This window comes from Lucilia cuprina, chromosome 4, assembly GCF_022045245.1.
Source record: "Lucilia cuprina isolate Lc7/37 chromosome 4, ASM2204524v1, whole genome shotgun sequence".
In the NCBI taxonomy this organism is placed as follows: Eukaryota; Metazoa; Arthropoda; class Insecta; order Diptera; family Calliphoridae; genus Lucilia; species Lucilia cuprina.
The window spans coordinates 3,178,698-3,194,951 of NC_060952.1; the positions used below are offsets into that span (position 1 = coordinate 3,178,698).

At 24.9% G+C, this 16,254-nt stretch overlaps 1 protein-coding gene across 2 annotated transcripts; it reads left to right on the plus strand.

Moving 5' to 3' along the window:
• The first annotated feature begins 228 nt into the window (after nucleotides 1–228).
• Nucleotides 229–15,344, plus strand: LOC111690543 (serine/threonine-protein kinase DDB_G0283821). 2 transcript variants are annotated; one of them, XM_023453045.2, is made up of 4 exons: nucleotides 229–1,779; nucleotides 11,905–12,102; nucleotides 13,535–14,037; nucleotides 14,138–15,344. In XM_023453045.2, the coding sequence occupies exons 1-4, from the start codon at nucleotides 1,732–1,734 to the stop codon at nucleotides 14,379–14,381; spliced, it is 993 nt and encodes a 330-aa protein (XP_023308813.2). In that variant the 5' UTR covers nucleotides 229–1,731; the 3' UTR covers nucleotides 14,382–15,344. The 2 variants fall into 2 exon arrangements, with proteins under 2 accessions (XP_023308813.2, XP_023308814.2); XM_023453046.2 differs by lacking the exon at nucleotides 229–1,779 and adding an exon at nucleotides 11,281–11,436.
• Nucleotides 15,345–16,254: the final 910 nt, after the last annotated feature.

Here is a 16,254-nt window from a genome sequence, read left to right on the forward strand (position 1 = left end):
TAATACCATTATATTTATTAATAACAATAATAATAATGGCAAACGTTTGTTGTTTTTGTTCTTGATTACATTACCAACACAATTGCACCGATTTTCGGAAACAACAACAACAATAATAATCAAAGAAGTTCGTGCTATACAAAATACAAAGCGATTGCTAGCTGTTAGCTACATACTCACACTGCTACATACAAACAACTAGTGCTAACAGGCAGACTGTCAAGAAATTTTAACCAGCTCAGTGAACTAACTTAATTAACCAAGCAACTAACCAACGAAACCAAACATTGAGCAAATAATAAATACTACATTCAAGCAGCAAGCAAGAAAGAAAGACATCTAACAGCTGTGTTATTTTTCCCTGACATCAGTAAGCGTTCGAACGTGAATGGAAGTTAAAGCTCTGTGCGCGCTAAAAAATCGAATGAATATTTTTCCTTTATAATTTTTATTATTACATACTTTTTAAAAAGTCATTCGTTGTACTGTGTCGAGACAGCTCCTTCCATTAATCAACCACGTCTGCTCCTTCTCCTACTGCTGCAGCATATCACATTGCAAGTCGTCAGTCAGTCAAATGCACTCACGTAGAAATTGCAGCCAGACAAACGTAATAATGAACTTTATTACATTTTCTTAAATAAATATTAAAACCGGGAACTGCTACATGACGATAAAAATAAAAACAAATAAAAAAAATATTGTATTTCATAATTTTTTAAATTGCCATTAAACCAATAAAGAAAATTCGCTCTACTTAAAGTAACGAGCAAAAAATTAACTGAAACAAAACAGAAGTGAAGTGAAGCTAAAATCTGTCAAGTGTCAAATGCAAATTACAAACATAATTTTAAAGAATTTAATAAAAATTCAAATATATTCAATAACATTGAATTAACTAGAGCTGTTAGTGTTTTTTAATTTCATACGTGAAAAAATTGAAATAGTTGTAAATTCAAAAAAATTCAATCAAAATCACGTTTAAAATTTAAACATTTTTAAAATAAAACACACGCTATTCACATTATAGATTTATGCCAAAAATTACAATAACAAAATCTGCATTGTATGAAAAAAAACCGTTAGTTAACTTCGCTACAAATAACAAACGTCAATAATTTAAATGTCAAACAATTGAAGACATAGAAACAAAAAGAGACAACAACAACATCAAAAAGTTACTTGGAGATATTTATGAAATCGAGTTTAGACTAATTTTTGACTAGCATTATTCATAATCTAGTTTATTATTTTATTAATAATAAATGTAATTCTTTAAAAACAAAATTTAAACAAAAAACCCAAAACTAAAAAGAAAAGCTTGAAGTCATTCAACTAACCCAACAAACGTAAAAGGGAGAAGAGTCGTTGAAACAACAAAATAAACCAAAACCAAGCCAACACTACCACCAACGAACCATCAGCACCATCATCATCAGTATCATCGCTGAACAGTCTTTTATATTCGATTTTTTGTTAATAACTAAAAACAACACTAACACACGACTCACTCACTCACTAGCCAAGTTAAAAAAGCCACAACAACTTGTTGTTAACCAACTTTGCTAAAAAAAAACATTAAAAAATACAAAAACAAGAGTTCTTCCTCTTCTTTAGAAACGCCAACAAAAGAAACTTCAAATCCGAAAAGAAGCACGAAAAAAGCGAAATTTTGTGCTAAAAATATAATTTTTATATAAAAAACCATAAAACTACAGCAACAAGAACAAAATGGATTACATCGTAAAAGCATATAAAGATTGGAAACTGCATTCACAGGTAAGAAGAATATCTACTACTTTAGACGCATTTCGTATTGAAAACAAACTTAAATTACTTACAGTGATAGCCAGTTAGTATTCGGTCGATTGCCAATTTATTTAAGTTACTATTAACTACTGTACATTTTAATAATAATCGATTATTTAATAATAATAATTAATTATTTAACTTTTGTGGAGAATATCAAAGCTTCTAAACGGAGAAAATATCGATTGAAATTTAAGTGCAGCTTTCCTAACAATTTCCCTAGGAAAGCTTAACCTAACTAAAATTTTAAAGGTTGGAAAATCTTTAATTTGTTTAAAAGCTAGAAGTTTTCCTAACAAAGCTCGTGCTTGCTGAAATGTTCAAATTTTTCTTTGAAATACTTAAGTATGTGGTTTCTTCAGGATAGTTCAACATTTCACTAGGAAAGCTTGAGATCATTGGAGCATTTGAAATATAAAGGGTTTTCAAAGTTAAAGGCAGAAAGCTTTAGATGGATGAAAACTTTAAGGTTTTGTTAAGAAAGCTCAAGCTCGTTAGAGAGTTGAAAATTTACTTTGTTGAAAATTCAAACTTTTTCTTAGGAATGCTTGAGTTAGAAAGTTAGAGAGTTTCTTAGAGAAGCTTAAGATTGTTAAAAAGTTAAGGCTTTCCTAAAAAATATTGAGCTCAGCTTTGGGGAAAAGTATAATTTATGAGAGTTGAAAAGTTTCTTAGAAATGTTTAAGAGTTGAAAAGTTCCTTTTCAACTTTTAAGCACAGCTTTGGGGAAAAGTATAATTTATGGAAGCTGAGATTTGAAAAGTTTCTTAGGAAAGTTTGAGAGTTGAAAAGTTCCTTTGGAAAATTTAGGCTTGTTGTAGCGCTAAAAGTTCCCTTATGAAAGCTTAAAGTCAGCTTTTTCTATTAAAATCAAATTAAAAAAAAAACCTTTAAATAATTAATCCATAACAAAGATTCCTAGTTAAAGTATAAACGCCGTATTCATAAAGATATTAATCGCTTATTTTACGTTTATTACGCACATTTTCCAAACAAAATTCAATAAACCATCAATAACTTTATTAAGCAGTTATGAATATGGGGGTAAAGTTGTATTTTTTATAATAAAACAGGGTTTACATTAATTTCGGTTTCCAAATAGTTGTATAAAGAGAGACTTAGGGCAAATTGATACATCAATATTAATCGAATTCTTAATTTGATATTGATCTTCAGTATATTACAATTTAAAATCGTAAAGACAAATCCACATTTTTACAACATCGATCCCACAGTTCCACAACATGTTAATCAATACGTATAAAATATTTTAACCGCAACCACAATATTTTGAGTTTATGAAATCCTTAAAAACAAACGTTTTATATTTCATATAATATGGTTATATTAACTAAACTGCTATCACCATAAATGACTAATAACACAAATAATACACAGAAAAAAATTTCAAATGTAGGTTAATTGTAAGGTGTAAATTTTGTGAAATTCTCAGAATTTTATTCTTCAGCATGACAAGACGAAAAGTTAAAAAAAAACCTTTAAAAAATTACCCAAATATATTTGATTTAAACTACAGTGAAACTTGGCCAATATTTATTTGTTAAGATAAAACAAAGTTAACGTTTTTTGGAAGAGAAATATCCCCTAAGAATTTTCTTTACTTGCATAACCGGTTATATAAAGTTTCTTTATTAAAAACATTTCATCAACTACTAATATCAACTACTGATAACAACTTTGTTTTCTAAATCACCATTTCGTATGAGATTTTGTATTGGATTAGTTTTGTTTCAACATTTTAAAAATTGAGTTAGGTTAAGATTTAGTATATATTAATTTAAAATTTTTATAAAAATTTAAGATAAATAACTTTATTACTATAAACTTGTTTAAAAAATTTACAAATTTACAATTGAAGGACTTATTAGAGCAACATCTTGATAAAAACCCAAAATAAAGTAAAGGCTTCAAAATTGTAGATTTACTACTGTTTAAATACATATAAATTCTTATTAATTTCTTTAATTGACAACAAATTATTAAATTAAACTTAAATAAGTTTTCATTCTATTGTTATATGAGTCTGAGTATTGAAAAGACTAACTCCCGGATACTTGTATTATTGAATAAAGTCACTGAACCGGTTCAATAATTTAATCTACAAAAAATGTTTCATGACACGTCAGATTAAATTTGATCTAAAGAATTTATGCTGAGTACTCACTCGACTATTATTGCTAAAGTCGTTGATTTTTTTTTACACTCGTCTGAATGTATTCACATGGTAAATTAATTAAATTTTATACTACCTTCATACAAATAACAACAATAATTTAAACAAATTATAAAACCCCTTAACTGGTGATTAACAAAAGATCAAAATGAAAAAAAAAACACAAATCTTAATAATCAAGGCCAAACATGAGATTTAGCTACACAGGGTTTAATAATTGTTTCAAGTAATGAGAAGCGGTTAGGAGTTTTATATTTTTGAAACACAAAAAAAATGTACAATGTTTTAAATAGCAATTGACTTATACTATAGTATTTGTTTAACAATTGTGAGAAATGACAAATTAATTATTGCATTATTATTGTTATTTTTCATTAAATGTGTGTTGTATTTTTACGGCCAATATTTTTATTATTTTTCATTATATATAAACGTTGTTATCAATCATTTTTATTTTATTATATCAAGTAACAGAACCACCACTTAAAATTTTATTAACATTTTTTTTTATGGCAAATGAAATCAACAAAAACTTTGTCAAAAGTTAAAAATAGTTTGTCGTTTTTTTTTAGATTACAAATCGATTTTATTAAAAAGTGGAACTTTACGGGGAATTATATGTATCATCATTTTTTGTAGGGTTGAGTTTTCTTGTTAATAATATTTTAATTGCATATAAATCCTTTTGAATGGTTTCTTCCGCTTTTACGAGTTTTTTTTATAGAATGATAAATTGCTAAACGCCGGCAGTCACTTCCTGACTGGTTTTATTTGATAAATTGTTAATATATATTTTTTTGTTTAATTGTGTTAAAAATTTTGATTTTTAGATTTTATTCAAATGTACGCCCCTCTAATAAATCTAAAATAAATATGCAGCAAATATTTTTTCAAAAAATTTATTTTTTAACAATTTGTATAATTTCTTTAAAACAAAAATTTTGGACAAGATTTCAATAATTCTATTACATCTTAAAAAAAACTATAATTTAAAAATCTTAAACTTCCTTGATATTGATAAATTTCTTAGACAATCAAGAATAAGGAGATTTAATACTTAATTTTTAAATTTTTCTCTTTCCTTTACATTTTTAATAAACAATTTGATTTTGATAATATTTTAAGGATCTTAAATTCTAAGTAAATTGTACGAAATAAGAACACTCATACTATATTAAGAAATATTACATACATATAAAAAAACAACAATAATGGTTTAATGTAAAATTCAATATTTACAATTTATATCTACAATATTGACAATTGATAGACAAGACAAAAACTACAAGAATACAACTTGTAAATGGTATAAATTGTAATTTGTTTTGTTTTTAAATCATACTTTTATATAGTCATTCATATAAACAAATTTATCTGTTGGATATTTGCAAAGTAAAATAAAAAAATTGAAATAAACAACACGAGACAATTTCAAGGTTTTGAAACAACAAATTTTCCATTAAATGTACATATATAGACCCAGAGAGTTATATACATACTTGCTTACTGTTAATATTTTTCATTATTTTTGTTCATAGTAGTACTAATGATAAAACAAATCAAAACAACAAAATATATATATTTTCACTGCGTCAAAAAACAAAAACTATATATCAGTTATTTATTTATACATATTTGTATCTGTATTAAATAAAAACAAAAAAAGCAAGAATAAAATAATATATTTAAAGAGTTTTAAAAGAGTTAAATCAATTTAAATGTTTATCTTTCAAAACACAGTCCATAGCACTCTACTTGACTGATTGCCCCAATAAACTAACACAAAATTCTTTCAAAAGTCTTTACAAGTCGAAGTAAAACCTAATTGTATTACTTCACTTAATCCAATTTGGAATTTATATTAATAGGAACTCTGTGTCAAAAAATAGAGTTTGAATATAAGACGAAATCCAAACCTAACTTAAAAAATACTCCTGATCCATAAATTAGAGACATATATTAAAAATCTTACTTTTATGAATAATGAGTCATTTAATAATAAACTTTCAGATTGTGCATATAAACTATGTAATCTAAATATTAAGATAACAAATATTTTAATCAAAGACACGTTTTTATCGTATCAAGATAATCAAATACTTAAATTAAAACGTGAAAATGTTGAATTCTTAAACTTTTACTTCTGGTCAATTTGCTACAAATCTCAAAAACGTTTTTTTTTTTTTTTCAAGTTCTAAAAGAAAACAAGTATGACCATATGATACCCTAAACCAATCAATATGTTAAAAGTTTGGATTATTTAAAAAAATAAAGCATTTCATTAGTTTTTTAAATTCCAGAATGTTTTTACTTACTGTGGACAAAAAATAGATTTTCTAAAAGACGGCTCATAGGGGAGTAGGGGTAAATATGGGTCTATCTTTATAAATGTTGGTAGACGAATTTACGTATACTTCAAAGTTATTTATGTAGAATTTAAAACTTTTATTAGTTTTTTAGTGAATAAGTGAGTTTTGACCTTCATGTCATTTTTTGAAGGGGAGTTAGTATGGGGGCTAGAGGCAAATGAATCCCGATCATTACAAAAATTGGTAGTGTCATTTCAAATTCTATAAGAAGTTTTGCGAATTTCGTTCAAATAATAGATCTTTTAACTTATTTATAAACCTTAAAGCCCTATTCGGGGGTTACGGTTATATGGGGACTAGGCGAAATAATGAATCGATTTTAACCATTTTCAATAAACTTCGTCCTTGGACAAAAAAAAGCGTGCGTGCCAAATTTCATCCAATTATCTTGAAAATTACGATCTTGACCTTGAGTCAAAGTTTGCATGGACATGGACAATCACTAAAGTGTTGTATAAAAATGTCTCTTTGATTATAGTCTGTTTTCAAGATAATGTGAAAAGAAAGGAAGAATTATTGCATCATGTATATGGAGCACATATTTGGATAAGTTTTGGAACAGTCCAGTAATTTGAGGAGTGTACAAAGTTAAACAAAAACAAAATTTGAAAAATATCGTAATCCCGAGACTAATTTTTTGAATAAGTTAGCTTTTGGATATATTTGAGACACTATAACAGGAAAGTTTAATCTATTGTCTTTAAAATAAAAGTTAAACGGTAGTTTCCTGTTTTAAATAAATATATACTTCTCCAAGCAGGAAATAAATTTTGAAATCAGCTGTTCTTTTAACAAAATAAACTAGAAGTCAAAAACAATATTCGATGAATAATTTCAATTCAAATGCTGATCTTCAAGTTAAAAACTGGCTCTAGTTGAATGAACCATTCAAAAGTTATGCATTCTTTTTAATTAAAAAAAATTAAAACAACTAAAGTTTTTGTTTAATTAAGTATTAACAGACACAAAAAAAACTATTTTAAATTATTATTTAATGTTTAATTTAAACAGTGAAAATAATTATTTAATATTAATACAATGTTTTTAATGCATAACGCAGCGGCATATTAAATTAAATAAACGTATTGATTTATTTCACTTTTTTTTACAAATGTTAACAACAAAAAAAAAGTAAAAACTAATTTTAAATAAAAAGCAAACACATACTAGATAGATAATATTGCTTTTGTAAAGTAATCAATTGGAAATAATAAAAGTCATATACAAATTTACAATACAAATTTATTATTGTACAAAGAAACACACACACATACATATACACAGCACATAAATAATGAGTATACGCGTATACATTATGCTAATTGTACAACTCGATATTTTTACACTATAGTACTTTTTGTCTGATTGAAATGTTTCACAGCTGCGAGTTGACAACAGAAGTACTTCGTATATATGTTTTCTATCTTATTGTTGTTCTTTTATTCTAACATTCTTGTAATTATGAGACAACAACTGCTGTTTTAATAATATTTACTCTTTAACGGGGCAAACAACTTTACCTTTTCCACCTTTCCTTTCCCCCAAACACTCTTTTACTTCTAACTGTTAACACGGAAATCACAGCAGATCTTTTTTTGCTATAAACAAAGAATCGAACACACAAAATAAAGCAACTGTTTGGAAAAAAATGAAAAATTAACACGTCTGACGAATGTATAAATAAAATGAATTTTACAATGAATTTTATCTCGTCAGACTTAAAATGGAAAGTACTAACGAAATAAATTAACTGTATTTAATATTAATGTATTAATTGTTAAGTAGTTTTAGCAACAAATTAAGAAGTAGTAAATAGGGATTTTCCTCTTTCGGGTAGTCCTTATTCATCAGTAGGATTTTATTACTTTGAAGGATGTAGGTTAAAATATATTCAAGAAGACAGAAGATATAATAAAAGTTAAATCTTTATTTTAAAGTCAACATATTGGACTTTCAGGCGACACAACAAATTTTATCTTATAAAGTCTCAAATTCAACAAAAAAAAAGGTTTATTGAATTTCAGTACACTATATCTCGAATCGAATTAAGCGCAATTGAAACAGTTTGAATTTTAAATTTTGAAATGTTTTTTGAGAATTATATAGAAAGCCACTTTAAATCGCATAAATCTATTACGGAATTATTCGTATAAAATATTTCTTTTTATATTTAAATTTAAATCATTAATTAAACTAACAATTCAACCATATGTTCGCAATTTAAATTTACAAACATAAACATTTTTCTTTGTTAAAACAAAAATATATAAATTATTACATACACTGAAAAAAAATCCATGCCTAATATATACGAAAAATGTCGTACATTCTACGAATCGTTCGCACCATGAAATTCTTTCGTAATATATACGAAATTGTACGAAAAATTAATTTAAATAAATTGAAAAAAGGGAATTTTGAATAAATATGTTAAAACTTACGAAATATTAATTAATTCAAACATTTTTGTTCATTTTAAAATAAATTTTCTAATTTTAGTTCAAAATTATTCTCCACACGAATTTTCAATTTTTTTCTTAAATTTTATAAAAATGTTGTAGTTTTATTTAATCATAATATGATTAACATCATTATGTTTAATTTCGCTAAAATTTAAGAAAAAATATTACAAAAGGTTTTCGTACTTTCGTAAAAATAGAAAAATGGTTTATTAAATAATATTTCGTATTATACACGAAATTTTTGTAAATATTACGAAAATAGAAGTTACGAATTTTTTTTCGTAAAGCTGAGCATGGATTATTTTCAGTGTATTTATTTTTATTGCACTTACATATGGCGGCAATTGTAATTGCAATAAATAAAACAATATTTGCAAAACAGAAATCAAAAGTATTAAATAAATTCAAATAGAATTAAAACATAAATATGAATATTACATTTTTACATTCTTTGATGTAAACATTTAAAAACTGATATTGAAATTTAAAATTAGTTTTTCAAATTTATTAACACGAGTCAAATTCTATACCAAAGCAATAAATGCATTCATTAATAGAGGGGGCTTAAAACATTCTGAAATGTTTTATAATTGTTAGTTCTTATTATAAATTAAAATTAGAAAATGAAGGCCAATTTTAAGACACCACCAACAATCATATATTAAATATATAAATTTTTGTTAAATAACGACTAACTAACTAATATAGCTGTTAAATACAGGTATTTAAGTAGTCATGAGTTAAAATTGTATATTTTTTTAAATGTTGATAAGAAAACCCCATTGTTTTTATTATAAAAAAAACAAACACAAAAACAAAGGGGGTTTAAAGTTTTCAATTTGTTTATAATGTACTTACCTGTATTTAATGAAAATTTATAATGATTATTAATGAATTTCTCGCTTATGAAGAGTTAATGCTGTTCGATTTTTTTATTTTTGTGGGAATGACGTAAATTAAATTAAACAACTTTGATAATTTGATGGTGTTTTCTGATATGTAATAAACAATTGTTCAATGCAATTTAATTTTTATTATATTAATAATAATATTATTTTTGTATCCGCCTATTTCATATCCTAATATGCTAATATATTCAGAATAAATTTTGCAGATTTGTCCGTCCGTTAAATTTTTTATAAATAATTTTTTAAATAATCTTGTAGGATATCTTACAAACGGGCTTCACCAACTATATTTTTGTACTTGTTTTATTGATTAACAACAAATTATTTTGAAATTAATCGAATTAAATTATAGTCATACTTACCACTCCATTAAAAAACAAAACAAAAGCATCAACAGGAATAATATTGACAAATAGACAGATACATGTTTAATGAAAAATAAAAATAATTATTTGCTCAGTATGAATACACATCTATTGCAAAATACATACACACATATACAAACGTACAAATAAATTTAAATTTTCTTCATTCTTTTTTTTCTAATTTGCCTTAAACAGGTTTTATCCAGTTAAACTCATATGTAGATTAACATTACTATCACGTGAAATTAGAACAAAAGAAAAGCAACAAATTTCACTTTTTATTGCAAATAATTAATTAAGATTTCATAATTTCAACTTAAAAACAACAAAACTGAAGTAGCAAAGCAATCAAATAATAAACCTGTATGAATATTTATTTAAATTAAATTTTAAAATTAACCGTTATATTGTTTTCATCATCATTCAAACGAAACTTGGCATTACTTTTATTTGCGTCAGCAAAAATACAGTAGATTTTAGGAATTAAAACCCGGGAAGTATTAATTATCCATTTTTATGAAAACCTGATGGTAAAAAAAATATCCAATTATTGTGAATCGTGTCAAAAATAGAAACTTAATTATAATTTAAACAGGCTTGAATGTATAGTCGATATACTTTACTTTATTTATGTATCAAAATGTCCTGAATATATGTATTGTACACACAAGATTTATCTACTTAATTTAAATTTAATTTAAACAAGTTTGAATGTATTGTCGATATACTTTACTTTATTTATGTATCAGAATATCCTGAAAATATGTATTGTACACACAAGATTTATCCACTTGGGAAGTGAATCTGAGCAGATTGTTATAATTTAAGGGTGCATGACTAATAGTTTTGATGTTCCAAACATTAGCACAAAAGCATAATACTTTCCACTTAATCTATTAATACGAAGAAAAGATTTTCGTACATAAATTTCAATAATATTCAATTTCAAAACAATGTTTTTGTTGTAACAATATCACTTAAAAATCTAATCCAATTAATAAAAATCGTTTTCAAAACATTTAAAATGCAAAAAAAAATCTCAGAAAATTAACAATACTCAGCAACACTGATAGCAGCTGTTTTTTATTTCTTTATGTACCAAATGTCAAACGTCAGTCTGATTTTTTTCATTTCATTTCATTTCAGTGAAGGGTTTTGTTTTGGTTTCTCGCTTCAAAAAGTATATATCCATTTGAAATAAGTAAATTGTTATTAAAAAAATTTAATTAAACAAGTAAATAAAACAATTTTTAAGTAAATTTTTAATAAAAATTGAAATTAAATATGTATTGCATAAAGTTATATTAAGTTTATTGTTTGTGAAAGTGTGTAAGTAAAAAAAATTTAATGAATTAAAATTTTTGCGGGAGGAGGTGGAGAATGTTACAGCAAAAAAAGTGAATGGGTTCATTTATTTTTGTTGTAAATTTAATCTAAATTTTTTTTTCTAATACTAAGATAACAAATGTGTATATTAGAAATCTGTTTAAAAAGAGAAATAATTAAACACTAAAAATAAAATTTGTTTTTTTGTAAATTTGTGATTTAAAGCTAAAACTAAGAAAATTTGCAAAAAGTTGTAACTTAAATTGTAATTAAAAACTGCGCAGTAACATGACGTCACAAAATACCATAAATTTATATCGAAAAAAAATTCAATTGTTTTCTATTATTAATTTCTAGTTTTTTTTCTTTTGACTACACAAATTACTTTTTATATATTATTAAAAATATGCAGTATCTGTAATTAATTGTGACTTTCTCTTTTGTGTATTCGTTTGATGTCTTTCTTTGCAGTTCCATGAAATTGTTCCCGATATGGATGATGAATTTATGTTCAATGAAAAACAATCAATACGCGAATCTGCACGTTCTCTAAAGAAATACGGCAGCACTTGCTGTAATCATCAGATACGCAACAATGAGACCCTGGTGCGACATGATGTCGAGAAAACCGACACATTACAGGGCATTGCTCTTAAATATGGTTGCACTGTAAGTACTTCTACTAATACTCTTATTATTTATTTAATATTATTTTATATGATAATAATACAAGCGATAATTACATGTACATATTCAAATAATTATAAACAATTGGCGTTGTTTTTTTTTTTGCTAAATTATTTAAATTTATTATGCATTTATGGAAGAGGGTATCAATTGAATTGTATTCGCTTGATTTATTGTTTATTTAAACACATGTTCTTAATGTATTTATTAAATTCTACTAAAATCTTAATAATTCCGTACAATAGTATCTGTCTCCCTATTATTAAACTATATTATACAATACAATCTTTGTTGTTAAGTACTGTAAATACTTTTATCTTAACGTTTTATTTTTATTATCTTAATTTTTACCTTTTCAATTTCCTTAGCAATTGTAGTGTTTTGTCTAAAAAACATTTGCATGACACATTATTTTCTTATTAATATCATCCGTTTTATAATGATAAATTTTGCTGCTAAATTCAGTAAAAAAGTCTACATCTGTGGTAAAAATTTTACATGCAGAAGAAAAATCCTTTATTAAACATATTTGAAATCATCTGAATTGAACTAGAATTGTACAAAAAATAAATTACAACTTTACTAGAACTGAACTAGAACTAGATCTCAACTAATATGAACTGATATGAATGTTAATTGTAATAGTTTTTACTTCTATTCTAATATATTGAAAAAACATTAACCAAATTGTTATATATTTTTTATCAAATGTAATCTATCTACTGTGAATAAACTACATTATTCTATTGTAGTAATTTGTATTTGAAATACAAATTTGTATAACAAATGTTTATTTTAGAGCCATATGCTGCGCGAACCTAGTCATGACAATATGTATTTACATTAAAACAAAAATGTTGTCTTATTTATTTAACTATACAAAATCGTAAGATAAAATTTTAAAACAAAAACAAAACTAAGTAGTAGAGAAGACAAAAATGAAATGAAAAAACTGTCAAAGATTTAAATCACGAGTTTTAAACAAAACTTTGTATTCTATTATAAAGATTTGTTTCTTTCATTTCAACAAATTGTGCGGCTCATAAGTAAATAAATATATTATGTATTTAGCTTATCATGATCATAACAAATACAGTCAAAGTAAATAAAACAAAATATCTAGTTTTAAAAATGCATTTGAAAAATTTTTAGAAAACGTTAGCACAAGTAATAAATAAATATTACTATTTAAGGTATGATTTATGAATAGATTTATTAAATGTAGATTTAAATTATAAATAAAAAAATGTTTAAAATTGACAATCATCAATTAATCAATTTAGTTGACAGTTGTCAATAATAATACAATGTTTTATTTAACATGTAATATACTACTTCATAGTCGTTTGAACCGCTAAAATTAATCAAATAATTAAAAACTCGTTAACAGTTAATTATTATGATTTTCTTGCAGACTGAACAAATACGCCGAGCCAATCGTTTATTCGCCTCAGACAGTTTATTTTTACGTCAATTTTTATTAGTACCCGTTGAGAAATCTTCCCCCTATTATCCAAATACTTCAAATCTAACAACAAGTGAAAATGAAAATAATTTACACAATATCATGGAGAATGTCGTTATAAGCGGTGGAGATCCTTTAAATTGTACTTCATCCTCAACATTATCCTCAGCCTCTGCCTCGTCGTCGTCCATGTGTAGTGACAGTAATCCACGTCCAGCCGCTTTACCCACCCGACCCTATTCCATAGCTGGTGAATTATTAGTCCAGAATCATGAAAATGAAACCACATTGAGCAATTGTAATAATGGAAATAATAAACAGAGTAAATCATTGGATTCGGTGGCAGCGGTAATGACACCTGAGGAAGAAAGTCGTCGAAGTATAAATGAGTTCTTAAGTAAAATTGATAATACAATTTCAGAGTCACGCAAATATGTGGAAAAGTCAAAAGAGTAAGTATTAACAAGTATTTGAAACTAATTTCTGTATAAAAAGTGTATGATGGCCTTTTATAGAGTTAATTAATTTTTTTCACAATTTCTTTTCTTGCAGAACGATCTCTAATCAGACTGATGATGATTTATTTGTTGCCACCGATGTTGTACCCCGTCGTCGTAATAACAATTTAAATAATTCCTATAAGAAACAACAAAACCAACAGCCACATCACATACGTCACAGTTCGACTGGCAGTAATTCCGATACCGCCCAATTATTAAATACTACACAATTAAGAAAAGTTCAAAACTCCTTAAAGAAGTTAGAGAAACAACAAGATGATTTTTTTGAATTGTAGCATACTAGTTTAACTACTAATAAGCACACAATCAATAATACTAATATTAAAAATAATAATAATAATAATAATAACATAATTAACATAAATAACAACAATACTGAAATTTTAATATTGTAATTATAAAATACAATTTTAAGAATTTTATTTAATTATTTTTGTTCGTTATTTTTTTTAACAACATAATCATAATCTTAATCTTAATTAAGTAGCTACAACAATAACAAACAAATATTTAGCACCATTTCACCTAAAAGTTAACTACTTAAAGAACACAAACAACACACACTCAAAACACTTATAATTTTATAAATCGTTGGCAATTGTAAATAATTCAATGATTTATTTTATAAAGTTCAATATTTTTTTCTATTATAATTTCTTTATATATGACTTGTTATAAGTTGACTGTGTTCTTTATTGTTATGATTTGGAATTTTTGTTTTGATTTGATATCGCAAAAAAAGATTATCAATAAGGCGAAAATATAAAATTTAAAAATATATGATGGCAGTATTTGTAATTGTGTTTATAAAAAAAGTAAAATGTATAAAATAGTAAAACAAAAGTGAATTAAATAAGAGGTCTTCTTATATTATTTAGAGAAAAAAATGTGATGTAAAGAACAGAAAAAATATTGTATAAAAATGTTATAAACTTGACCTGCAGCTTTTTATCAATAATTTTTCTTTTTTTTAATTAATGTAGTTTATTTTAATTTACATAAATATATTTTAGTTTTTTACTCTATACTCTATTATTTTAGTTTAAACTTGTATAAATTTGAAATACTATAATATACATATATTATACATAACTTTCATTTAAATCCCATAACATTTCCTTTGTCAAACTACATGAGTACCTTTCATAAATAGTTTCACTCACTCTTTCCATTTATTATGATTTATATAATTTTTTTTTAATTTAAATAAAGTATTAATTTTTATTTTACACATTAAATACATTATGGTTTTATTTGATTTGAAATTTATCTTGATTGACAAACTTATTAGTAAACTATGTTTGTAGTTAGTTTTATAAACAAATGAAGAATATTTTATCAAGAAATCTAAAACGCACCAAAATTTTATCTATTAGGGAAATTATTTTTGTTTTTCAAATTTATTTCTATACTTAACTAAAAAATTACTTAAATGGTCGTGAAAGAAAAAAAATAGGTTTGTTTTTAAAATAATCACAAAGAATGGGATGGGTATTTTAATAATTATTACTTGCATTATTTATTTACAATACATGTATGTATGTATTGTATGTTTTTATAATACTCCACCTCCTTTTCTTATCTGTTGAATGTTAAATAAATATGTGCATGTATATTTTATAATACGAACTACTTATAATATTTAATAAAAAAATGCATACAAAATTATACGTAAATTATGAAAAACTACAAAACTTAATGACTTTTTTATTTTATTAAGGCATTAGATTTAAAGTGAAGACAGTTATACATAAGGTATTTTTCAACGATCCTACAGATATGTACATTACACCGTCTCACAAAAAATGATGCTTGAGTTACCCTTCTTAAAATATTCCTTGTTCTGTCATATGATATTACCCAAAATAATTGGGGGTTTGTGTTGTCCACTTGTGAGGTAGACAAAATTTTTCATTCAAAATTTTACCCAACCTCAATAAATCTTTGTATTGTTTTTTCTTGTTTATATAAATATTTCGAGTCTATCGATAGCCGTTCGTGAGATGGACTGATTCCAAAAAATTAGAGGTATCATTTAAAATGTTTTTAAAAGCCGCATCTAACAGAATCCAAAACCTTCAAAATTATCCATACATTTTATTTATATTATTGAAAATCCTAACAATTATTTTCTTTTGAATACAACAA